Raw genomic sequence first — 23,569 nt, 5'->3', positions numbered from 1 at the left:
ATGGCACCTGACCATCGGGTACGGGCGGTGACTTGCAGTCGAGAGGAATCCTTCACTCCTCAAATCCCCGTACCTGGTGATATAAACAAATCTCCATCCAGTGACAATATAAGTTGAAAATCACCCGCGACAGAGCAGACGGTGGATGCTTAGATGGCGGATGAATATTGTGTGGTGTGTACTGTAGATGGAGAACGCGCAGTTCGCTCCAATTGTTGAAGTGATCGTCCTTCTCTCTCCCACACACCATCTCCTTCTCGCCGGGGTGCCAAGTTGAGTCCGCTCCTGTCAACCCGTTTCCCCCGCAAAGGTCGAGAGGATCATCCACACATCCACACATCCACCCGGTGGGCTCTCTTCCTGTCTCCACCTAAGGCGCACGACGCTAGCTTAGTGCGAGTCCAAAATCAGGACAGAAGGATGCGGATTCTCCCTCGTCTGTCCACCAGCTCATGGTCCACGATTGGCTCGTGTCGCTGAGCCTTTGGGACCCTCGTGTCATTTGGAATTCGCGGGTGTTCAATCTTGTCTATCCTTATTTTGTTTGACTTTGGCGCCTCCTAGAATGGCGTCATGGGGATTTTGATCAAGCGACAAAGAATCACGAGGGGTTTCTAAACCAGTGGTCATCGACTATGCTACTCTTTTGCAGTATGAAGTGTTCAGGATGTGACTCATTAAGTATGACTCGGTTCATCATGATTTCATGAAATCGAAACACCATGCCCGAGCGCCTGGCCATAGCGCCCGTAAGTCGCGCGACGCCAACCGAGCGCGCCACCGATTCGTGCGGCGTTCCTGACCCTCCAGGCGTGTTCTCGTCTTTGCTGTCGGAAGCACATGAAGACCGAGGAGGACTGGGGATTCCCGGGCGCAATGCCTGGTTAGAAGGTTGCAGAATTTTAGAAACTTTCAGCCCGCACGGTCGCATGCTATCCAAAGTGCCAGCGAGTGGGGACAGGTGTACATGCCCGGGGACTCAGAAAAGACTACATCGTCATTAGTCCCTGGGCAATGGGAGCATAAGACCATAGTGAAGAGCGAATTAAATCAGTCCTAAGAACTCATGATCCCCATATGCAAAAACCGCTCAACGTGATTCCATTTTGAGCACGAACCCGAGTTGGATCTCATCGATGGCACACAGAGACCTTGGTATGTCTGGCTAGTCGCGACCCAGCCCAACATTAATACTATCCATCATTTGCATCCTCCTCCGTTCTTAAGTTCTCCTCTCAGAACAGGTACAGGAAATACTCCAATAAAGAGTGCATGTTACACCCAACACTGTGAATACCGTTCCCTATAGATCGCATACTGCACGTGCGGTCCCTTCGTTGCCTCCTTGGCAGATTTGATATCCAACAGCCCACATGTTTCTTGTCCGAACCCGAACGGAAATAAATAGGAATTCTGTCTCTTCAAGGTTCGATCCTTCTTGTTCGATGTCTAGGCCCTGAGAGGAGTTCATTCCCCGGGGCTTCTTGTATCGAGTATCATGCACGTCCGGAGATTCAGCCACGGCTCATAAGAATGTTCGGGTCAGTCCACTCCATCTCGATCGTGGAGAGGCCCCTTGCGGATACGCCGATTAATTCACGTGTAGAGTATGTGTGGATATCTATACAGATCTCAATCGATCGCATCCCTTGCGATCACATAACAGTGGCTGAGGCAGAGCCATAGCTGAAGAACTAATGACGAAATTGCGATAGTGGCTGGCTGTCTCCTCGCGGGTTTCGCTGGTCGGGAAACATCATGTCGGCAAGTCTCCCCCGTCAATAAATTGTGTGCATAGCCATGATCAATTTGACGTTTGATTTCAGTCTCGCGGTAAATCTCTCATAGAATGAGTTTTGCTCACCACAAGTGCCTGATCGTCGTACTGCGCAACGCTGGCATTATTGACTAGACTTGCTTCTATTCGTGTGCACGGTCACTGTACTTCGAAATGGAAAGACAGAAAGAATATATAAATATTAATTTTTTGAAAAAAAGGGGGGGGGAACCAGGGAAACAAAGAAGACAAATACTATGGGTCTAGAGATTCCATCGCGCAGTAAGCCTTACCATAAACTCCGCGGAAGTGTCTACAGCAGGTGCATGGCCAGGCTTGTCTCTCGCATCGAGAAACGACGTCATCCCAGGCTCAAAGAGCTCACGAGCACGAGAAAAAGCTGTCAACTTCGCACGGGCAAAGTTCACGGGCAGCAGAGTAAACCCGAGACTTCAAAAATCTTGCAAGTCTTACAGAGAATCGTGCCAGTATCATCGCTTGATTTTCATAGCCCTGCAATGTCGAAGACTCTATAGGCTGACTGATCATCGTGAAGTCTCCCGGACCTCGGCCGGGCCTGCTGGGACTCATGTATCTGGCGTAAAAATTCCCCTGCTGACCCTCTAGTCTATCTAGAATCCGGTAAGATCATGTCTTCGGCGTCGATCGTGTGTCAACAGGATAACCTGCCATTTGTTGTCTAGGGTTCTTTGCTTGTAAATGAGTTCAACCCAGATCTAGATCACCCGAGTGTTATTATTGGACACGAGGAGTGTTGCTGAAGCGAGCAGAGCAACCGCTTAATTTCTTACTCTTCAATTTTAGGAAATGATTTGATGCTCATGGGGACAGCTTGTTGATTTGAAAATACCCGATTCGTTTGGTAGGACTCCTCCGTCCAGAAGATTCACTCGGATGATTATCTAGGCGTACATAAAACACGCAGGAGAATGATACTGGTGCGAGCTATATTCCGATTCATATCCGCAAGGAATAGATTCATGAATATTATGGATATTGCTTCTCTTTTCGATTTTCTTTTTGTGGGAATATCAACCTTGACCAAACCAGCTAGTCGGTCTGCTCTATCCCGCGGCTACATCAGAACCTACAAATTCACCTGTCCAGTCCCTTCCAGACAGCGTTCCCGAGACGTGTGTTTGGGACTGCCACTATCTACACACAGGGCTAAAACCGGTTGACCCGGTGAAATCGAAGTTGAAATAACGCAATTTCATATCAGTCCCTGTCAGACAGCAGGCAGCAGATGCAGATTAGTAGATGAATGGCGTCTAGTAGGATAAATGTAGTAGGCCTAGGTACATCCAGACGTTGACAATATACCCCCTTCATGGATTTGTGCTCGTCATTATAGCCATTGATTGCCCTATATGTTGCTTCACGAAGATCAATACCTGCCTGATACCTAGTATATACATTGATGGATACCTACACCTCATATGTGATTATCCCTCCCACCAGTTCTCGTGGTATTCAATTCCTCGAGCTTGATTCGGTCGAACTACTCATGTTTTCGAGACGTTGCACCTGGTCTGTACCTTAAGATATTTGATTTAAGTTCTATGTCCCTACGTTCCATAGGACTTCCTTTCCTTTTTGGATTCTTCACTTATCCAGGCAATAAAAACTTTCTCTCCAGATACCTCCTTTGATAAAAATCTCAATCAATCCCCATTTCATATCCACACTCACCCAGCGATTCTCAGGACAGTGATCACGGCCCAGTCGATTCAACAACAAGGCCGTGCTATGATTAGGCTTTTATATCTCGCAATAGCAGGTAGTCCTATTGACTCAAAATCGACGCCGGAGTCGTCTCCTCCAACCATTTCCCACGCTTGACCGGACACCAAACCAGATCAATATCCTCACACACCCGAGAGCGGACAGATAATTCGTCCAGAGATAGAAGGATAGATCTTTTTCAAGATCAATCCAGAGAATGATAGCTCATCGAGACTACCTTGCCACTGGAATAACTCCAAAAGCGAGAAAGCAACATGAGATTGTGCCACGACGAAGCAGATCATTTAGATCCGGGGATTACAAGAATAGGGGTCACTTTTGAATCCCCATGGTCTTTTTTTCCCCTCTTTTTTTGACTGTCAGTGTTCTCTTGTCTTCCTATTTATCCCCTCGGTTCAATTTGTCTACCTAGCGAGTCCAACGACACTGTTGACGATTAAAGATGACTTCATTGTGCTTTTTTCCACGTAGGTACTTATCTCTGCTGGAAATCCAACGAGAAATCTCGCCGGTTTGATATCCAAACCATTGGAGAATGTTTCAGACACATCATGCACCGCCAACAAATGGATATTCTCCGCGGAATGACGCCCCAGACGGGGGACAGGTCATTGAATAAATAAAGTGTACGCTGTAGGATCAGGTATGGGTCCCCATTGTATTCTAGCAAGTCTACATGAGTCTTGAGATTCAGGGAATCATAAGCTACGTAGGTACTTATGTACAGATGTTCAACAGAATAGCTCTCATCCCTGGGAATTTTGGTTCTGACAGTGTTGAGTTGCATCTACATACCGAGTCTTCTGATTCGTATCACGGTCACTCCAGTTTGTAGTCGAGAGAGAGAGTAGATATGGCTTTCTGAGTATACGATCTCGTGCACTCCGTCCGACTTGATGCAGTGCATATATTTCTTGATTTGGAAGAAGCCTGTGTGCAACCTATGAAGGTGATCCATATGGTCTGGTTTTCAGAGGGGTTGCAAGCATAGAGTTTGAACGTTTTTTTGGAGTATCCTGTGGCAAAGAATTGGAATGCAAAGACCGGATGAATTTCTCTTTTTGTGTTGGGAAATTATGATGGCTGCGGAGCATTGAGTCTCTTCAGAGGGGATGCATCTTTAGTGGTCGAGGGATACTGATCGTACTATGAAGCTAGACCTTAGCGACCGCGGGCTATTGATCTGTATCTTCCAGACAATATCCTGTGAAATTGATCCATCGGATCACATGCTAATTCATTTCATGCCAATGGTCGCCAGTATGCAGACACAGTAAATAATTATAACACATCATCGGAAAAATTGAGATGGAAAAGTATGGAACAACACGTCAAATGCAAATGGGGGTGTATACAGGAGGACGGGCTAAGTGGAAACCCGTATTCTCAACCAAATCAGTCGTCCATGGGTGGTGTATAGCCGTGGAAAACCTCATTGTCAAATTGCCCACATAAATGGTCCCAGCTGAGCCATCCGCCGTCTAGGTCAGCCCAGGCTCCCATATCCTTGACTCCCTGAGCCTCGGACGAGTTCACAGCAAGCTGGTGCGAAGAGATCCACGTACGGCCCTCGATGACGCCGATCGGCTGCTCCGAAACGCGGGGAACCATGGTCTCGATCAAGGGTCGCAAGTAGGGGTAGAACCACGACTGATCCCAAAGCTTATCGAGGTAGCTCTTACCACCGGTCGAGTGGAACATGCCATAGATCTTTTTAGAGACGAGATTCGTCTCGAGACGGACCTCCGTGACCCGAGGGACGATGCCGACGACGGGCTCGATCATGTCGAGGAGCCGAGTGATGGAGGCGGCCAGGTTGGCAGGGAGTCCGATCTGAAAAGGCCTGAAGTTGGGAAGACCGGCCGAGTTTTTGTGGACGGTTGCGTAGGTGGTCGTATTGTCCCCGTCGATCCGCTCGTTGAAGGTGAGCATGTCCAGGACGTGGTCCGATCCGGCGCGTGTCTGGAAAAGCTCCGACCAGTGGTCCACGCCGATGGAATATTCGGTCCGTTGTCCCGGGCTGTTATCTGGGAGAGTCTTTACAAAATCGGTTGGGAAGATCACGTTGGGGTCGATGTCGCCGTGGAGGTATTCCTGATATTCCGCGATTGTGCGAGCATATTCTTGTATGCCCCACACCTCGCTCATGTACAGCTGATCCGAATCGCTCCAGTCGTCGTTTACATCGTACCGCTTGGCAATCAGATCCAACGTGGCTGCGAACATGGCGCGCATGTCCTTGGCGGGACCCATGATGGTGCCGGAGTTCAACCAAATGGGGACGTTGTGCTCGTAGTGTCCGTCCAAGGGTCCGTAGGCGCCGAGAGGAATGTCAAGCTTCTGGGGGATGGCCCAGCATCCCACCCGGTTCTTTTCGGGTGGGTAGCAGGCCTTTTCAGGGCCGAAGAGGATGCTCAGTCGAGGCATATCTTCCTCCTTGTCGAATTTGCCTTTGAACCGCATCGCAAGCCGTTCATTCGCCGCTTTGGTGATGGCAAAATAGCGCTCGATGAGCACGTCGGCCGGGATCTGAAAAACCACATCATATCCATCGACCATTAACACCAGATCATCGTCGGATGACGCTGGGAGCGTATTCAAATACTGCATGACCGTGCGCACTTTGGCCAGATGGGTTTTAGAGGCATCCAGTTCCCCTTCTTTCATCCAGCCATTCAAGGTGGGCACTGGATATCCCAGGGCCATGGCCGAGGCCAGTAAGCGACATAGTCGAAAGTGGAAGCCGCTGGCCGGGGCCAACAAGTGAAATTTGGACACCGTCTCGGGCACTGCTGGGGTAGCCACCGGAGAGGCCACCGGAGAGGCCACTGGGGAAGCTACCGGTGTCGTAGCTGGGAATAACGGAGATGCGGCTTCGTCCGCACTCTCCCCGGCATCATTTGATACCGCGACGGGATCTCTAATGTGTGGCGATGTTGGATATTGAATGACGGTGATGAAGGCAATGACGAAGATGCTGGCAAGGCCCACCCATTGCCATCGACTCAGGCGGTTGGCCAAATTTGACAACTGCATGGTCTCGTGTTGTGAGGAGGATCTGCTGATATTTGATCCGCCGACACTCCCAATGATTCCTTTTTCTTGCGCCTTTGATCACAGGGACTGGTGTGTGTCGCCCACAGGAGCCTCCCAGGGAAAGGAAGCCGTGATGGAAAGGTTGCAAGGGACCCCGCGGCTGGTCGGGGATCCGAGTGGTGACCCGGTTGACCGTTCCGGGTGGAAGATTCAAGGTTGCGGGTTTGATCAGGTCCCAACTGTCAATGATTTGCACTGGGCGCGTTTGATAGCAACGAGGTGATCATTCGAGGCCGATCCAGGCGATAAGATCAGGGAAAGGCGCTTTCCATGAATAAGAGAGGCGCGGGTCCCCAGTGCGCTAAACGATGTGGGTCCCTATGAATAATGGAATACACTGTATTCAATACAGTGATGGACCAAGGTCCCTAATTAATGGAAAAACACATTCTGTACAGTACAGAATCTGCGGATTGAATTGTTTTGTGCATAAAAGCAGAAACCGGTCAAAGTGCGGTCTTTCGTTGGCGGCTGAAGCCGCTGTGAGAACTTAGAAGCGCCGCGGTGGCTGACTGCTTGCGTGGCTGCCAGGGTGCGTGCGCTGGAGGCTTGATCCTGAGCTTGGAACCCCCTGAGCATGTCGGCACAGTAGGACTGATTCACAAGAGGGACTGCGCCAGTACCGATAGAGGATTTAATCCAGGATTTGAACCCACCTCTAGTCAAGAAGTCAAGGACCTGCCGCGCGTTGGGAACGCCAGGTCGTGCCGGGCAGGTGGAAGTCAAAAGACATGTAAAGATCAGGACCGCCGGTGACAGTACGATGGAGTTTACCAGGTGCGTCCAGGAAAGGGGGTGGAGGGACCATCTCCTATCCAATTATTGTGCGGATCGAATGGCGTGCTTGACTGGATCCTGTGCTTGGCAGTCCCGGAAGAATAATTGTACTTGATCGGAGAGAAGACAGGAATAGCATCGTGAGGCCACTCAGCATGCCAGAAGAAGTGAAAGGTGAGTCTTAAAAAGAGGCCAAGATGGCATACATACGAAAAGAAAGAAGCAATATTCCATATATACAGAAAGTGATAGATATGGACCGTATATATGGTATGCAAAACATCTCAACTTGATCTAAGTTACAATACAGTCGATGCAGCATGTATGTATGATGTATTCAGTATCCGACCCTCTCCACCTTTGCACGAATCTGGCCATGTGAGTGGATCTGGTGGATACTAAATCCGTGGGAAGTGGATGTCATTTCATGGCGAGTCTCTTCGGAGTCCGGTCCGGATTCTTCGCTCGTTTCCGTACTTCGTAGTTCGTACAGCAATAGCATGAAAGCGGGATCCATACATCAGCCTTCCTCTCGGTAAGTCTGCATAATCATCCACTGTAGCAGCACTACAGTACGGGCTGTAATCTGAGCATACATTACACATGCAGCATACTGTCAGTGTATCACGTATACACGCTCTCTACCTTATAGTACGTAGAACCACCCCCTCACCACGAATTGGTGACCCTTACTGTAAACGAGCTTCTTGATATGCACCGTGCGGGATCTGCCTGTCGGTGCCCTCCTGCTCTGCAGCCAAGGGACCGAGATCAAGTTTCAGATGCTTACGGATCGAGAGCCTGTTGTGTACTGTACTAACGAAAAATAATGAAAGGGAAGAATACTGTGGAAGAGCGAAGTGATGCGAGTGGACACTCGCTGGCCCGCTCGCTACCGTGGCTCCGCTCCGATCGTCACGACTGGTGTCCCGTTCAGTGTTGGGGCTGACGAGCTCGGAAAAGGCCCTGAATCATTAAGGAAAAATGAGTGCGATGGGTTCATTCGAGCCCCAAATGATGACGGTGGGCAGGTCCTCGATGTAGAGTTACTAGAACTGAGGTCCAGTTTGCTGACTCGCCCTTCGGACCCAACACCCCAGCCTGAGGGGGCCAGTTGGACTGTGGCTGGACTGGACCAACTGGTGATGAGATGGACGCTTCGTTCGTCTTATTCAAGTCGGTCCACAGCTCATGTCATCTTCCATGTTCTTCATGTCACTTCCCCCTCTAATCCCTCCGCCTGCTGCATGGATGACCATCGTTGTCTGCGTTTCTATCCCACCACCAACTGAGTCCGGCCGTCGCCATATTCCCGATACTCGCTCCCTAGCCCTCTCCTCTCTCCTTTTCAATTGTTTTTAATTTATTTTTGCTCTCGTTCGCTCCTTTTTTTGACCGAGGTCTGCCGACCCAACACATTCAATCACTATGCGACAGAGCGAGGAACGTGAGGAGGCAGAGCTGGCTCTGCTCTCCGGGAACGAAGACTCGGCCTCGAATACCGACCTCGATGACCTCGACGACCTTGAGGCCAATCGCAAAGACGAACCGCCCGCGACAAGCAACGAGCCGGTCGAATATCAGACCCCCACAGCCACCAAATTCATCTGGGTCACCTGCTATTTTGGATTCAGCATGGCGCTGACCATCTACAACAAATTGGTCCTGGGATCGGTAAGTGACCACCGTCTCGAGGCAATTTGACTGGATCGCTTGCGCTGACTCGATGGTGTATTCACCATGATTAGTTCAAAGCACCCTGGCTCTTGACATGTCTACACACCTCATTCAGTGCCTTGGGCACCTTCATCATGCTCCAGATGGGATACTTTAAGCTGTCCACTCTCGGGCGCCGGGAACATTTGATTCTCGTGCTCTTCTCCGTCCTCTTCACCACCAACATCGCCATGTCGAACTTGTCCCTGTATGCGCCGTCCCAGAATGCCTTTGGAGTGTCCTTCTGCGGCCGAGAGACGTAACTACGTACTGACCATGTTCTGATAGCTCCCTCGTGTCACTCGCGTTCTTTCAGATCATCCGCAACATGGTTCCTCTCTTCACCGTTCTGATCTATCGAGTGTGGTTCTCTCGGACCTATGCGACCGGCACATATCTATCGTTGATCCCCATCGTGGTCGGAGCGGGCATGTGTACGGTTGGTGATTACCGTGCCTCCGTCATTGGTCTCCTCGTCTCTCTGTTGGGTGTCATTCTTGCGGCAGTCAAGGTAAGATCAGTTCAATCCCTCCACAATCTCCCGGAATCCTTCGCTGCAATTGCGCTGGTCGTGGGGGCGAGGGGTCCCAAAAATGGGTTCCCTGTACTAACTGAGCGCTAGACGGTCACCACTAATCGTATCATGACCGGCTCGCTGTCCATGCCCTCCATGGAACTCCTCTTCCGAATGGCCCCTCTGGCTGCCGTGCAGTCTCTCTTCTTTGCGATCATCTCCGGGGAAATCCCAATCTTCTTACACGCCATGTCCGAGCGCAATACCGATGGCTCTCTCGTCCGGACCCTGGTCACTGTCGCATTCATTGTCGGCAACGGACTCCTCGCCTTTGTGTTGAACATTGCATCCTTCCAGACCAACAAGATCGCTGGTGCCCTCACCATCACCGTGGCGGGAAACCTGAAACAGGCCATCACGCTGGCGCTGGGGATCATTGTCTTTGCCGACTTTACCATCAACGTGCTCAACGGTTTGGGCATCTTCTTGGTGCTGGCGGGATGCGCATGCTTTAGCAAAGTCGAGCTGGATTCGAAACGGCGAGCAGCGGCTAAATAAGGTGACTTGTCTTTCTTCTCTTTCACCTAATTAAAAATTTCACATCTTAATTTATACCCTGGAATGGCCCCCGGCTGGTTTATCGACCTGGTCTTCTCTCCTGTCCGATCAAGCCTAAGCTTGATCTGGATGACCTCAAAATTACAATGATTGTCACATAAACACGGTCGCATGCTCGGGACTTTTACCGTAATCCATCGTTGGCAGCAATAATGGAAAGTGGATGATATCCACTGAAGCATTCAGTAGTGGACTGATTTGGGCGCCGGTGGCTCTTGGCACGGATTTAAGACGGAGAGAACAAGGAGGCTCATCGTACGGTATGTAGTGATACAGCTCTTGTATTACAAACACTTCTTGCGTGGCTGTGGAGGCTTTGCAAAGTTTCACTTTTCAAGAGCTTACAGTATACTTCTAATTACATATGGGTGGACACTCGATCCTCTCTCACGAGTTGACTTTTCTCTCAAAGTGGCTAGATCCTTTCACGGCATTCAGGTGCATTGTACCTTTGTGCCTGTTTCCGCCTCCCCCCCCCAAAGTGACACGTATAGATTTCCATTTGACATTTGGGGGTTGGCCTCTGAGATTGAATGAGAAATCTCCACTCGCATGTCCAATACGAGAGAAAAGGGGGGGGTCCGCCTGGTGGTCAGCCCTGCACGCCCAGACTTTTCGCCTCCATCTGCCAAGAATCACCCCACTGTCGCCTTAGGAGAGACAAACAGGCGGCTTTGGGGGGAGAGAAATTAGTACCTATATGGTGCGGGTGGACACATACATGGTTATGTCCACTCTGCAGTCCATAGTTACATACAGTAGAAGAAACTCATGACTTGTCGTGTGAAGTACCTAGTATCAATCCCGGGACAATCGACTTTTTTCTTGATTACGAATCCTACTGTAGTATCGCCATTTCCATTCAGGGACCCTTGTCTTTCCAAACTCCGATTCCCTCCGTCCTCCGAGACTACCGAAGCGAACCCCACTCCGGATTCAGGCTGGCAAACGAGCGGACCGCAAGAGTAAACCTTGTGAGAAAAAGAAAGGAATTATTCCAAGAAAGGTACAGAATTATGAATTAATTATGTTCCATTTACGCATGATCCCGATTTTGCCCATCAACGACATTTTGTATCGGTCAAAAATGTCCAACTATATGGAAAGGGAAAACAGCACGCCTTTATGCTGATCTTTGAAGGGGGAGGATGGAGGGAGGAGAGGCTGCCTTATTGATCTGCCTGGGATCTCTCTGGGTTCACTGGTATATTCTCAGTACTCCTTTTGATTGAGATATGAGATCAAGGTGGGTATATGTATCCTGGCAATGATCCTGAGACTGTAACACGTGTTCTGGCAGGTTGTGATGGTTTATGAAGTCTTGGCAGAAGTAGCCTTACAGGCGATGCGGGCAGTTCGTCCCGTGGATCCTTCCTGGGCGTGGTCCGATCCGTAAGAGTCAGGGGACGGAGAGCGTCCGAGACTTGATTTTGACTCGATTAGGGGATTAGAGGGTCAGCATGATGTATCAGCGGTGTACATATGTAGTACAATAAATAAATCATGCATCAAAGCAAAAGCAAACCGCGTACAGTAAAACATGTACATGATCGTGCTGTATGTTATCAACCCTCCACCGCAATGCCATAATACGTAGATCAAATGGCTGGATTTGATAGCGTTATAGCGGGCAAGTCAGCCCGAGACCCTCAATTTCTATCGCGATTCCTTCTTCTCCCCGGGCTGTACTTTGGAGCCTTCAGTCATCATGATCTCGCAGAATTGTTAAAGTTTGAGGGTGGCTTGATGGATTAAATAAGTGTGTCTTGCAATCAAACATCACTCACGCATGATACGCATCTCGAAACATGGATAGATGACACCTTGAAGTACACACAGAGAAAATCTACTATAATACTACTGGAGTCGTCTCAGTTCTTTCTATAGAATTATACCCACCTTGAGAGCCAGCCAGATACACATATAACGGACTGGAGATTTTGACCAGGATGTTTGTTATATTACGTATGCACATTGAGTCCTGTAGGAGGTGCCTGCACGGTGAAGTGCACGGCCGCCCGCCCGACGGCGCGCTCACCACAATCGGCGCTATTCAGCCCTATTCCACCACCTAGCCAGCTTCCAGGCACATAGGCTGGCTCAGGGGCAAATCTTGGCCCCCTCTCCTCAGAAATCCTTGCCCCCATCCCCATCTCCATTTTTGCTATTTATAAATTTGATTGTGATTATCTCCTCGCGCGGCATGCACGCTACCATGATATATGTACTGCAATTCTACGCCTGATACCCGTAAAAACGAATAGTGTTCTCGATAGGTATTTTACGTTATACATATATATACATAACTATCTGTAATTTTGTGGCATGGTGTTAGATACTGATTGACTCGTCCGGTATGCAAGAATTACAGTACATACCTACGTAGTATCAAGTTTTATTCCACGTGATGATAGCATTAAAGTTTGTATTTCCTCCAACTTTAGGTTGACAGGCCGCTTACCCACGAGGACTGTTCGACTTTGACCCTCTTTCTTAGTATTGAAGGCGCCCCAGAGGCAGTCGACTGTCTAGTAATAGAACATCTGAGGCCTCTGCCACTTGTTTGTCTTGGCTGGCGGAATCACAGGGCCGTGTTTAGATCGACTGAGCGGCTTAGAGTTCTGACAATCACTGGACTTTTCAAAAAGAAACTTTATCAAATAGCCTTGATCATTTATTCGGGTTTCGTGGTCAGATGGATTTTGCAATTCGCAATTTTCATACTATGCCTCACATCTGTCCCTTGGAGTAGATTTCTAAAATCAGGTAGATCCTGATATCACCAAACATGAATTCATACCAGCGAGTATGTAGTCGGTTTCTACTTGGAATGAATCCTGCGTGCAGAAAGACTCTGAACAGGCCGGCAGGCGGTTGGTAAGGTGAATTCTCATAACATACGAAAATAAATACACAGATGCGTGTATCTTGTAAGTCCTCTTGTCCCTGACCCTGTAGTCTGTCCTCGTACTCTTTAGGACTAGAAATCAACATATGCCCATCTGATGCCTTGATGTACATCACATGACATAACTGGCTCACCCTCGACGACTCAGTACCTTACTACCTATTATAGAGTTGGAGTCTTTGTGCTACGCTCTCATAATCTCCCCCTAGGTGGCTATTGGTCAAGTCTAGCTTTTGCTACCGTGGTATGTGGATACCTCGGCAAATCAGTATGGTGGCTTATTGGGTCATAGACTTCGTGGCTTGATGGCCCGGACTTGGAAACCCCGGTTGAAAACCAAAATTCTAGCACGCCGTCTGGCTTGGCGCATAAGTGGCGCGCCTGATCACACAGGACACGGACTTGGACACGGAAGTCTGCCCCCTATTCATAAAACTTTTGGCTTATCGTTATCACCTATTGAGGCTGTATTCTAAGGTTGTGTTCGTGACAGCCAATACATAATCTTGTCTTATATACGTATGACTACGCGTGTTAGTACTAATCAGTGAGATCCATTTCAGAGTGAAGCCTCTAAGAAATCCCCTATCATCGCTAGCAAGAAAACCAGTAGAACCATACTTGGACTGTAATCTGTAATCACGAGTTAGTACACTACGCGCACTTACACAGCGGCTCATAACCTTAACGGAGACTCTACCTCTCGCTCTTGACAGTTTACGGTATAATTATATTACAGGCCTGTTTGGTTGATATTACAGTGTATTCTTGTATCACTGTAATTCTGCCCTACGGTATCCATGAGCGACGATTCCATACATATGTACCTGTTCACATTTGAGCGACTCCTTTCACTTTGCTGGAGGATCTGCAGAACTACTACCATTCTCAGCAGAGCAAATCAGATGAGCTCAATTGACCACCAAATGAACTTTAGGTCATGAAAGGTTCAATTTCTATTGAACCAGTCAACAAACCGATTCTCCAGAAATACCGTGTCAAAAGACCATGGATGGCCATTGGATAGTCTCATCGCGGTGATCCACTAGTACATATCCAATACACATCGAGGTCGGTCTTACCCGGCACCGGCGCAACAACTTGGAACTCCTGAGGACGGGCGCGGCGAGTCGGCATTGGGGACTTGCGCTGGCTCTTTTTGGGGATTAGAATACGAAGTCCGATATTTTTCCAAATGGATAGCGCCAAAAAAAATCAATTTTCTTGGAAAAGCGCAAGCCCTCGTCATTCCCCTCCTCCGCACCGAGCCTTTTTAGATCGAGGGGCCAGAACTAGTCTCTTATCTATTTCCCCGGTTGAAAATTAGACAATCGTTTCTTTCCCCCTGGAGCAGAAGAGTGGTCGCATTTGTGATCTTGTTTTGGTCTGCGTTTATTCCCCATTGCCGTCTTAGATATCCTCATTGGTACTGCTTTCTTTCTTCCTCCCTCCCTCCTCCTGTCCAGGTCGGCGCATTGTCTTCCTCTTCAGTCAGCGATGCACTCTATTCCGCCGACTTCGATTCCCGACACGCATGATTCTCCAGATGTTTCCTCGACGGTGTTGACGACACCGGACCGCAGTGCGTCATGCAGTCCCTCCCTCGATGAAAAGAGGAACACGCTTGGGGGTGCACCAAGCAACAAGATCCTCAACGCAAACTACCAAAGCAGCGACAAGCCCAGTTCCTCTCCGAGGCCCATTCGCAGCATTTGCTGCGTAGGCGCTGGATACGTTGGTGGTCCCACGGCCGCGGTCCTTGCACTCAAGAACCCTTCCATCAAGGTGACGGTAGTTGATCGTGATGAGCGTCGTATTCGGCGATGGAACTCGCGACACCTTCCAATCTATGAACCGGGCCTGGCGGAAGTCGTGCGAATTGCTCGCGATGGGCTTGGAGACACCACGGCGGCTCACGTAGAGGAGGGGGCACGAACTCCCAACCTCTTCTTCTCCGTGGATGTCTCTCGCTGCATCAGCGAAGCAGATGCTGTTTTGATCGCGGTCAACACGCCCACTAAGATGCGTGGTACCGGCAAAGGTTGCGCGACTGATATGACAAGCTTTGAGGCCGTGGCGGCCGAGGTTGTGCGTCATGCAAGGGATGGAACCATCATCGTTGAGAAGAGTACTGTTCCTTGCAAGACAGCTCAAATGATTCAGGAAATGGTGAGCGCTTTCTTTCTTGCCACCGCGACAACGGGTTTGCACAATCCTTGACAAGACTTTTGCTAATTTGAGAAACTTCCTTGGTGGGTAGATCCATATTCAACGGCCCGGTGCTCAATTTGAGATTCTCTCGAATCCCGAATTCTTGGCAGCAGGAACTGCTGTGCAAGATCTCATACACCCAGATCGCATCATCATCGGATCAGCTACGACTCCAGAAGGACAGGCGGCTGCACAGGCCCTCGCGGAGGTGTATGCGTCGTGGATCGAGCGGTCCAGAATCATCACGACCAACGTGTGGTCGTCCGAGCTGGCCAAACTTGTTGCTAATTCTATGCTCGCACAGCGATTGAGCAGCATCAACAGCATTTCTGCCCTGTGCGAGGCAACCGGTGCCGAGATAAATGAAGTCTCTCGCGCCATCGGCGCCGATACCCGTCTGGGCTCCAAATTCCTACGTGCTGGTATCGGCTTCGGTGGCTCGTGCTTCAAGAAAGATGTGCTTAGCTTGGTCTACCTTGCCGAATCTCTTGGTCTGTACGAAGTGGGTGCCTACTGGCGCCAGGTCGTGGAGATGAACGAGTATCAGCGTGACCGGTTTGCTTCGCGCGTGATCAAGCGCTTGAACAGCACCCTTGTTACCAAGAAGATTTGCGTGTTGGGATACGCTTTCAAGAAGAACACCTCAGATACACGTGAGGCCCCAGCGCTCGAGATCATCAAGACTCTCTTGGATGAGAACCCGCGGGAAATTGCCATTTTCGATCCCTGCTGTAACCCCATGGTTATTGAGGAAGAAGTCCGCGCGTTGCAGAAGTATGGTCCCCCTCTTCTGAGTGACGATGGTGGTTGTGTCAAGATCTACTCGGATGCGTATGCAGCCTGCGCTGATTCCAACGCCATTCTGCTGGTGACGGAATTCGACGAGTTCATGAACTTCCCCGTTCCTGCCAGTCGTCCGGCGGCCAAGGCTATTTCCTCGGTCCAGGCAGCACTTCCCGACAAGGAGTTGTCCAAGCTACGATTCAACGAAGAGCCCGGGTGTGCGGCTGATTGCCCGGACTGTCAGACCGGCACTGGCTATGGTGACATCGGCACCAACGACGCCGATAATACACCCAAAAAGCAGGTGGACTGGGCGAAGATTTCCTCTTCCATGAAGTCTCCCAAGTGGCTCTTTGATGGACGATGTGTGATCGATGTTCCCAAGATGGAGGCTTTGGGTATCAGAGTTGAAGCTATTGGCTCCTCGGGCTGGAGTGTCTAAATATCAACGACGGGACAGGCTGGTTCCTGGTCACGTTTCGGAGCCCGCTCGACATAGACTACCACGATTTTGTTGTTTATTATTGTCTGGATGATTCTGTCTGCCTCCATTCTCTGTAATGTGCCCCCTCGCTTTCCGGATGGCGAAGAAGCGGATCACCTATTTCGTTGAAACCTTGTACCTGTTTGTCAACATGTTGAAAAAAGAAAAACTCATCAGTGGGCCACATCACGGTATCTATGAGCCGGGACAAGCGGACCTTTATACATAATTCACCGCTTATTCATCATGGAAGTCCTAAATTCCTAAATTCGGTATTCTTCATTGTAGACCAAGAAGCCTCCGATCGAGTCGGGTTTCCAGGATCTTGTCTTGCTGTGGTAGTCTCCATCAATCTCGGTATCGTGGTTATCACCAAAGAGGCTGGAAAAAGTTCAAGGCCTCGTATTGTTTGATGACTCCCGTAGGCGTCTTGTACATACTGACACGAAATTCTACCTTCATTTTAAGAAAATCTTTTTTCATAATCAAAACTCAAACAGCCACAGAGAGCACTCCAGTTTGTCGAAGATTCTGCGCGGGGGCGTCAAAGACTTCAGCGCACCACTGCAATCACGGCTGGCGGATTTGTGGAGCGATGGATCCAGCCGCCCGTGGGGGGAAACCAGTGCGAGACGATGCACTACGAGGGGAAAAAATTTGAACAAGAAAAGCCAATCTGAGTGTTTAGCGTCGGGCAATTGTGTGTCGACACATTCTTTCAGCGGCGTACCGCTCTTGTCAGCTTCTCAATTCGAGTTTCTTGCCCAAAAACTATACTCATCGTGCTGGTCAGAAACTCGACGATGAGACTTCTTTCCCAGCAGCTCTTGCGGAGTCCGCCCCGATACATCTGGGCGTGTGTCCTGTGCTCCTTGAATGGACTTCTCTTTGGAATGGACACTGGAATTATCGGCCCAGTGACTGATATGACGGATTTCAAGGCTTCTTTCGGAGGGAGTCAGAATGCTACTATTCACGGACTCATTGTCTCCTCGATTCTGATCCCGGCCGCACTAGCCTCGTTTTTCGCTGGTCATCTTGCAGATCAATTGGGACGACGAAAAGGCATTTCCATCGGAGTCTTTATCTTTGGAATCGGTGCTGCCATTGAGGCCGGCGCAGTCAGTCTTGGAATGTTCATCGCTGGTCGCGTGGTGGAAGGCTTGGGCGAGGGCCTGTTCTTGGGTAATCTTGTGGTTTTGATCTGTGAGATCTCGCCAACAAGCACGAGAGGTCCGTTGACTACGGGCCCTCAATTGATGATCACTCTCGGCTTGGTTGTGGGCTTTTTCACTTGCTACGGGACATCCACAATTGCGTCCTCATTCTCCTGGCGCACACCGTTTGTGGCTTTGTCTTCGCTATCGATCATGTTCTCCGCCATGTCGTGGTTATATCTACCCGAATCACCTCGTTGGCTGACGTTGCATAACCGGCACAGGGAGGCTGCTGAGACATGGGATAAACTGGAAGTCAGCCAGGCCGAGCGAGAAAAAGCTGAACAGCAATCGGAGATAATCCCAGTCACGGGGCCAGCAGCTCCAGCTCCACCAGCGAATGTCGAAGGGAAAAGGCCCGCGCATAAAATCTTCGACATCTTCGCAAGGGACGTGCGCACACGCACGGCACTGGCCGTTTTCTTGATGGGAATGCAGCAGCTCAGTGGAATAGATGGTGTTCTATATGTATGTCAGGGCACTCTCACAGTCTTGCCCAATTTGGCTCCCAATCGTGCTCGCTGACAAGAATCACAGTATGCTCCACTGCTCTTCCAGCAAGCGGGACTAGCCTCATCCCAGGCAAGCTTCTTCGCATCTGGCGTGTCTGCACTGGTTATCTTTGCCGTGACGATTCCAGGATTGATCTATGCGGACGGCTGGGGACGCAGACACAGCATCATCTATGGAGGCCTTGGTCTCGGGACGGTCATGTTCCTGATCGGTGGTTTGTATGCAGGTGGTGCTGTTCATGGGACATATGGGGCTGGACGCTGGATCGTCATTGTCTGCATCTATGTCTTCGCCATCATTTTCAGCTTGACCTGGGCTGTTGCGGTGAAGGTATATGCAGCCGAGATTCAACCACAGCGTACTCGAGCATCGGCGACAACCTTGGCGCACTCGAGCAACTGGGTTTTTAATTTCCTGGTGGCTTTGACGACTCCGATCCTGTTGGCCAAGAGCAGTTTCGGCGCGTACTTTCTGTTTGGTGGCTGCTGTCTCTTAACCTCCTTTGTAGGTGCGATTTTCATGCAGGAGACCAAGGGAAGATCGTTAGGAGAGATTGAGGAAGCGTTCCAGCAAGGGGTCATTGGAACTTCGATCCTGGGAGCTTTGCGGGGCCCAAAAGCCAAACTGATGGCGTGAAATGTGATCATATCTCTCAACCAATCCAAAGTGCGTTCGATGGTGTCAAATTTTGGATATCCTTGGTATAAACTTCATTCCAAGAGATTGACGGAACTGTATGGTGTGTGTCTCTGCCTTAGCTTGCATGGCATTGATGGCGACTAGCCACATTGTTTCACGAGCGGGTATAAGAGAAAGCTATCTATCCTTGCAGAAGTGAATTTTTAGAGAACGCATTTATTTACGTAAGTCATCTTGAGTAATATCTTTCGATTGAACAAAGATGTTGAAAGTAGGAAATACCACTCGCAGATCCATACAAACAGTCGACACTACAGGCACGAGCGATTTCTGTCTTTCTGAGACGTAGCCGGGGGGATATCTCCCATGTTGTATTTCTAACCCAATTTTTTTTTTAAGAAAAATGTGATTAATTCTGGTTCCATGCCCATTGAACAAAATTCATTTGGCTTTGTGGTTCAAGACGGATAAGCTCGTAGCCTCACGCCTCCTCAACTATATCGGCCGCCTTTTTCAGTCTTCTCATCGATCTCCATTCAACCAGGCACGCCCCCAAGAATGAGATGAGAGCCATGGCGACACACACATAAAAGGTTCTGGTGATCGCGAGATTGTATGCATATAGCACAGAAGGAAGGAGTGAAGGGGGTATTTTATGGGCGAGGTTTGCCGCACCAGCTTGAACGACGGCTGCTGCATCGGCTTGTGGCGCATATCGCGTCAGATTTGCCACGAGTCGAGTCTGGAAGACATTCTGGGCAATCGAAACGAATAGAGCTCCACTCAAACTTTGCGAAAAGGTGATGATTGCAATCCCGACTGGCAAATCTTTCGACGGGAGGACCGTTTGAAGAGCATTGTAGCATTGTTGGAATCCGACTCCGGCTCCAATTCCAATGATGACCTGGTAGCCAATCCAGGCGCTGTAGTTACTGTGAACTTTGAAGGTTGTACACAGACCGAATCCGACTGTTAGGAGAGCGCTTCCGAGGAACATGAGTGGCGTATAGTAGCCGATCATGTTCACAAGCAGGCCACCAAAGGTCGAGCAGACGATCATGGTGATAACCGTGGGTAAGTTGTCAATTCCAGACTCGGCGGCCGAGACTTGCCGCACAGCCTGGAACCATATCGGAAGCTGTCTCATTTTGCGCGTGAGTGGGATGATAATCTTAGAAAAAGAAGATAGATGGAGGATGACTGACGTAGTAACCAAAAACGAAAAACGAGCCCCCCAAGAACATGGCGTGTACCACCGCTCCAAGAACATTGCGATTCCTCAGTAGACGAGGTGGCACGGTGGCATGGTCCTGTTTCCAGATCTGTATCGCACACCATGATATTCCAAACACGGCAAATACCACCAAAAGGGCAATTATCCTTGGGCTTGTCCAGGAGAAGCGTGAGCCTCCCCACTGGAGGCTCAGCAGGAGCGAAACCACAGCAGGTATCAGAGTCACAAGACCGATGGGTCCATCCGTTTGATCTTGCTCAGCCATCCGGAGTCAGTAATTGTGGACCCCTGGGCATCTCGGAAGAAAACCAAGATGAAGAGTCCCGTTATAGCTCCGACGGGCAGATTGATCCAAAAGCACCATCTCCAACTCGCACGATCGGTGAGGAACCCTCCTAGTCTATACGGAACAGTCAGCTGAAGATCCGCCAGGGTGTGATCCTAGATCTTCAATATCAGGGCAGTCTCACATGGGCCCCGTGATGGTAGCAATGCCACTCACACTTCCGATTATGGAAAAGTGCAGGGCGCGGCGATGCAGGGGGACGCTCTCGGACAGAAGTAGCAAAGCACCCGGTGACATTCCCCCGGATCCAATGCCCGCTATTGCTCTTCCTACGATAAGGCCTTTTGAAGTAGGGGTTGAAGCACACACAAAGGACCCAACTTCGAACAAAGCCAAGGCGATCAGGTACGTCCATTTGGTGGAGAAGAAAGTGTATACTCTGCCAAAGGGGAGTGTCACAGCGCAAGTTGTCAAAAGATATGCACTCGCATACCAAGACAGATCTTCCAGAGAATTGAACTCTTCTGTGATTTTGGGCGTCGCTGTCGAGAGGATCGTGTTGTCCTATGAGAGTAGATATTTGGTTAGTTTTTTCCCCATTCCGACATGATTACGACTGAGGTAGGGAAACTGACCAAGGCAATGCAAACAGACTGAAGGCAGATCCCGATCAAAATTGGCATCAACTGTAGTTTTGATGGATATTTCTGATCTTGTCTGTTCTCTTCCCCTTCCGCGTCTGCGTCCTCTGATACATCGTCGCCATGGCTCGCAGTCTCATTCACATAAACCACCGACTTTCTCAGAGAGCCCTCGTCGCGCGACTCGGCATATCCATCATCGTGACTGCCCCTTCTTTCAAACCTCTCTGCCATCAATTTCACTCAAATGGCGATAGATGCTGGGTTCATTGAGTGAAGATGAGAGCCGATGTCCCTGAAGAGGTAGCCCAGCTGTACATAAATGGTCGGGGACAATTAGGACAAGGTTTTCATCAAAAGAGGAGAAAAAAAGAATAAAGAGAGAAATTGGCATATCTCCTGCGTCAAGCAGACGGTGACGCCACGGAAATATTGAAAACCCTCGAGTCTCCTCCGATTCCCTGGCGAGCATTCCTATGAGCTTCACTGGTATGTGAACGTCCAAATTTCGTCACACCCCACATCAGCTCTTGATTTCTTCCGAAGTTTTCTCCTCATCTTGAGACATGCAAGATCTTTCTCGTCGATAAATTTCTCATCGCAGGAAGATGTCAAATAAACCTGAGCGGTTCCTAGTTGTTATATCAAGTCTGGCGTCATGTTGAGGGGACAGGATGCAAGAACTGGCGATCAAAGTGCCGACGCGTCTGTCCACATTCTTCGAAATATCTCGGGGAAGTAAAATCGTCCCCACCTGCCTTCATAGTATGCCTGGGCCGTGAAATTTGACTCAGGTCTGATCGATACTCACCCAAGATGCGCTTATCAGATTTAAAGACTACAGTCATTATCTTAGTCGATGTTAGATGTGAGATTGCTCTTTTGGTCCTGCACATCTACATCTTTTCAAGTGTCTAGCAGAAGCGGGCAATGGACTTTGTAGACAGGAAGGTCAATTCTGGGAACTCAGTTTGGACATTTTAGTGATGCTCACCTATCCTTGACAAGTGAGCTTCAACTTACAAAGAACGATCGAGCCCACTTGACTGTGCTCAAGACTCACTTGGTGCAGATGATACGCTGATTTTATTGATTGAAGCCTATGAATCGGATAGCTCCGCAGCTTGTGCTCCCACACTCCACTCGTCCTGAGGTGGCACATCCCCAGAGATGTCGTACATGGTCGCCAAGGGTTGGGACACAACTCGCGAGCTTTTATTCAAAAAAAAGACCGTTCAGGAAGATACATCCATCGGGTGAGTTGATTATCGGCGTGGCTTCTACAATCTTGACTTGTAAAAAGGGGTATACAAGAATATGTCGATGGCATAGTTTCAAATGGGCATCGTCATCTTCTTGCGTAGTGTATAGATAGCATTCAAAAGGCAATACTCCCGGGCGATGATAAATTCATAGCGATCATCCTACCTATAAACCCTCAAGGGCCCCTTCAACCCAATTTCCATCATCACAGTCTCAATGATGGGAGGAATCTCTCAATCTTTAGACCAGCAAGCTCGTGAGACCAGGCAAGTCCCATGGACCCTTCAATAAGAAATTAGATAAAAATGGACTGTCCACAATCCCGTCCCATTTTTCCCGGCATATTACATAGTGTCAATCCGAACTTGACAACCGTAGCCACGCGCAATCCATTTCGGGAAACTCACCAGAAGAGACCGAGCCGATGTTAAGCCGCGGGAGACGAAACAGGTTTTTTTTTTCTCTTCCTGACTACCTCCTCGGTCCAACAAGTGACCCGTCAGCAACGAACAACAGACTCCTTTGGAGAGAAGTACGGGGATAGTCGTAGTCGTGATCACCGATCGGGAATTCCAGTGGCATCCCGAGATTACTCCTCCCCGTTTCGGCTGAGATCCGGCACGGCCACGACTGACGCTTCGGTCATTCCATATTTTGGTCCCCTCTTTGACGTACATATCTACTAGTGTAAAATGTACATGCAGTCGTACTGTAGTCGATGAGATCCCGGGTGGGGGGAGAAACAAGGGACGACGCCGAGATGCGGGACCCGAAGTTTGGCGGATGACTTCAGTGGCGGGCGGGAGGCGCCTCGTGGCTGGACGAGTAAAGTACGTGATCACCTCCCGATTAGAAGAGGACTTCCCTGTCAAGGCAAGGGAGGAACAAAAGGATATTTGGAGGAGAATGGGGACTATACATCATTTTTATTTGACGGTCAGTTGAAGTCGAAAAGTGACCGTGTCTCATTCTAGCAGATCGGCACTGTCAAAGGGCCAACGTGGCATGAGATAGGGTGACGGACGGCATGCCGAGGTTCGAGCTCGTGGCCATCGACTTGTCGGCAGCTTCCAGCTCAGATCAATATCACCTGAATAGGGACTCCGGTGCCAATTGAAAGCAAAT

The 23,569-nt window shown here is 49.5% G+C and overlaps 8 protein-coding genes across 8 annotated transcripts; 4 read left to right on the top strand and 4 right to left on the bottom strand.

Moving 5' to 3' along the window:
• Positions 1-52: 52 nt before the first annotated feature.
• Positions 53-340, bottom strand: POX_e06209 (uncharacterized protein; the record flags this gene model as incomplete). The annotated part of the gene is made up of 1 exon (XM_050115033.1): positions 53-340. The coding sequence occupies one exon, from the start codon at positions 338-340 to the stop codon at positions 53-55; it is 288 nt and encodes a 95-aa protein (XP_049967493.1).
• A 4,599-nt stretch (positions 341-4,939) lies between these two features.
• POX_e06208 (uncharacterized protein) lies at positions 4,940-6,580 on the bottom strand (the record flags this gene model as incomplete). Its single annotated transcript, XM_050115032.1, has 1 exon — positions 4,940-6,580. The coding sequence occupies one exon, from the start codon at positions 6,578-6,580 to the stop codon at positions 4,940-4,942; it is 1,641 nt and encodes a 546-aa protein (XP_049967492.1).
• A 1,700-nt stretch (positions 6,581-8,280) lies between these two features.
• Positions 8,281-8,709, top strand: POX_e06207 (uncharacterized protein; the record flags this gene model as incomplete). Its single annotated transcript, XM_050115031.1, has 1 exon — positions 8,281-8,709. The coding sequence occupies one exon, from the start codon at positions 8,281-8,283 to the stop codon at positions 8,707-8,709; it is 429 nt and encodes a 142-aa protein (XP_049967491.1).
• Positions 8,710-8,845: 136 nt separating this feature from the next.
• POX_e06206 (uncharacterized protein) lies at positions 8,846-10,205 on the top strand (the record flags this gene model as incomplete). The annotated part of the gene is made up of 4 exons (XM_050115030.1): positions 8,846-9,091; positions 9,166-9,341; positions 9,422-9,644; positions 9,756-10,205. 4 exons carry the CDS (start codon positions 8,846-8,848, stop codon positions 10,203-10,205), a joined length of 1,095 nt encoding a protein of 364 aa, XP_049967490.1.
• A 2,790-nt stretch (positions 10,206-12,995) lies between these two features.
• POX_e06205 (uncharacterized protein) lies at positions 12,996-13,286 on the bottom strand (the record flags this gene model as incomplete). Its single annotated transcript, XM_050115029.1, has 1 exon — positions 12,996-13,286. The coding sequence occupies one exon, from the start codon at positions 13,284-13,286 to the stop codon at positions 12,996-12,998; it is 291 nt and encodes a 96-aa protein (XP_049967489.1).
• Positions 13,287-14,670: 1,384 nt separating this feature from the next.
• Positions 14,671-16,609, top strand: POX_e06204 (UDP-glucose 6-dehydrogenase; the record flags this gene model as incomplete). Its single annotated transcript, XM_050115028.1, has 2 exons — positions 14,671-15,342; positions 15,434-16,609. The coding sequence occupies 2 exons, from the start codon at positions 14,671-14,673 to the stop codon at positions 16,607-16,609; spliced, it is 1,848 nt and encodes a 615-aa protein (XP_049967488.1).
• Positions 16,610-17,454: 845 nt separating this feature from the next.
• Positions 17,455-19,017, top strand: POX_e06203 (uncharacterized protein; the record flags this gene model as incomplete). Its single annotated transcript, XM_050115027.1, has 2 exons — positions 17,455-18,336; positions 18,406-19,017. 2 exons carry the CDS (start codon positions 17,455-17,457, stop codon positions 19,015-19,017), a joined length of 1,494 nt encoding a protein of 497 aa, XP_049967487.1.
• Positions 19,018-19,501: 484 nt separating this feature from the next.
• POX_e06202 (Efflux pump roqT) lies at positions 19,502-21,415 on the bottom strand (the record flags this gene model as incomplete). Its single annotated transcript, XM_050115026.1, has 5 exons — positions 19,502-20,158; positions 20,226-20,435; positions 20,486-20,695; positions 20,757-21,104; positions 21,176-21,415. 5 exons carry the CDS (start codon positions 21,413-21,415, stop codon positions 19,502-19,504), a joined length of 1,665 nt encoding a protein of 554 aa, XP_049967486.1.
• Between the last annotated feature and the right edge of the window lie 2,154 nt (positions 21,416-23,569).

This window comes from Penicillium oxalicum, chromosome V, assembly GCF_001723175.1.
Source record: "Penicillium oxalicum strain HP7-1 chromosome V, whole genome shotgun sequence".
Classification (NCBI taxonomy): Eukaryota; Fungi; Ascomycota; class Eurotiomycetes; order Eurotiales; family Aspergillaceae; genus Penicillium; species Penicillium oxalicum.
Note: the sequence above shows the minus strand (reverse complement) of the source record. Positions and strands in the feature narration are given on the sequence as shown.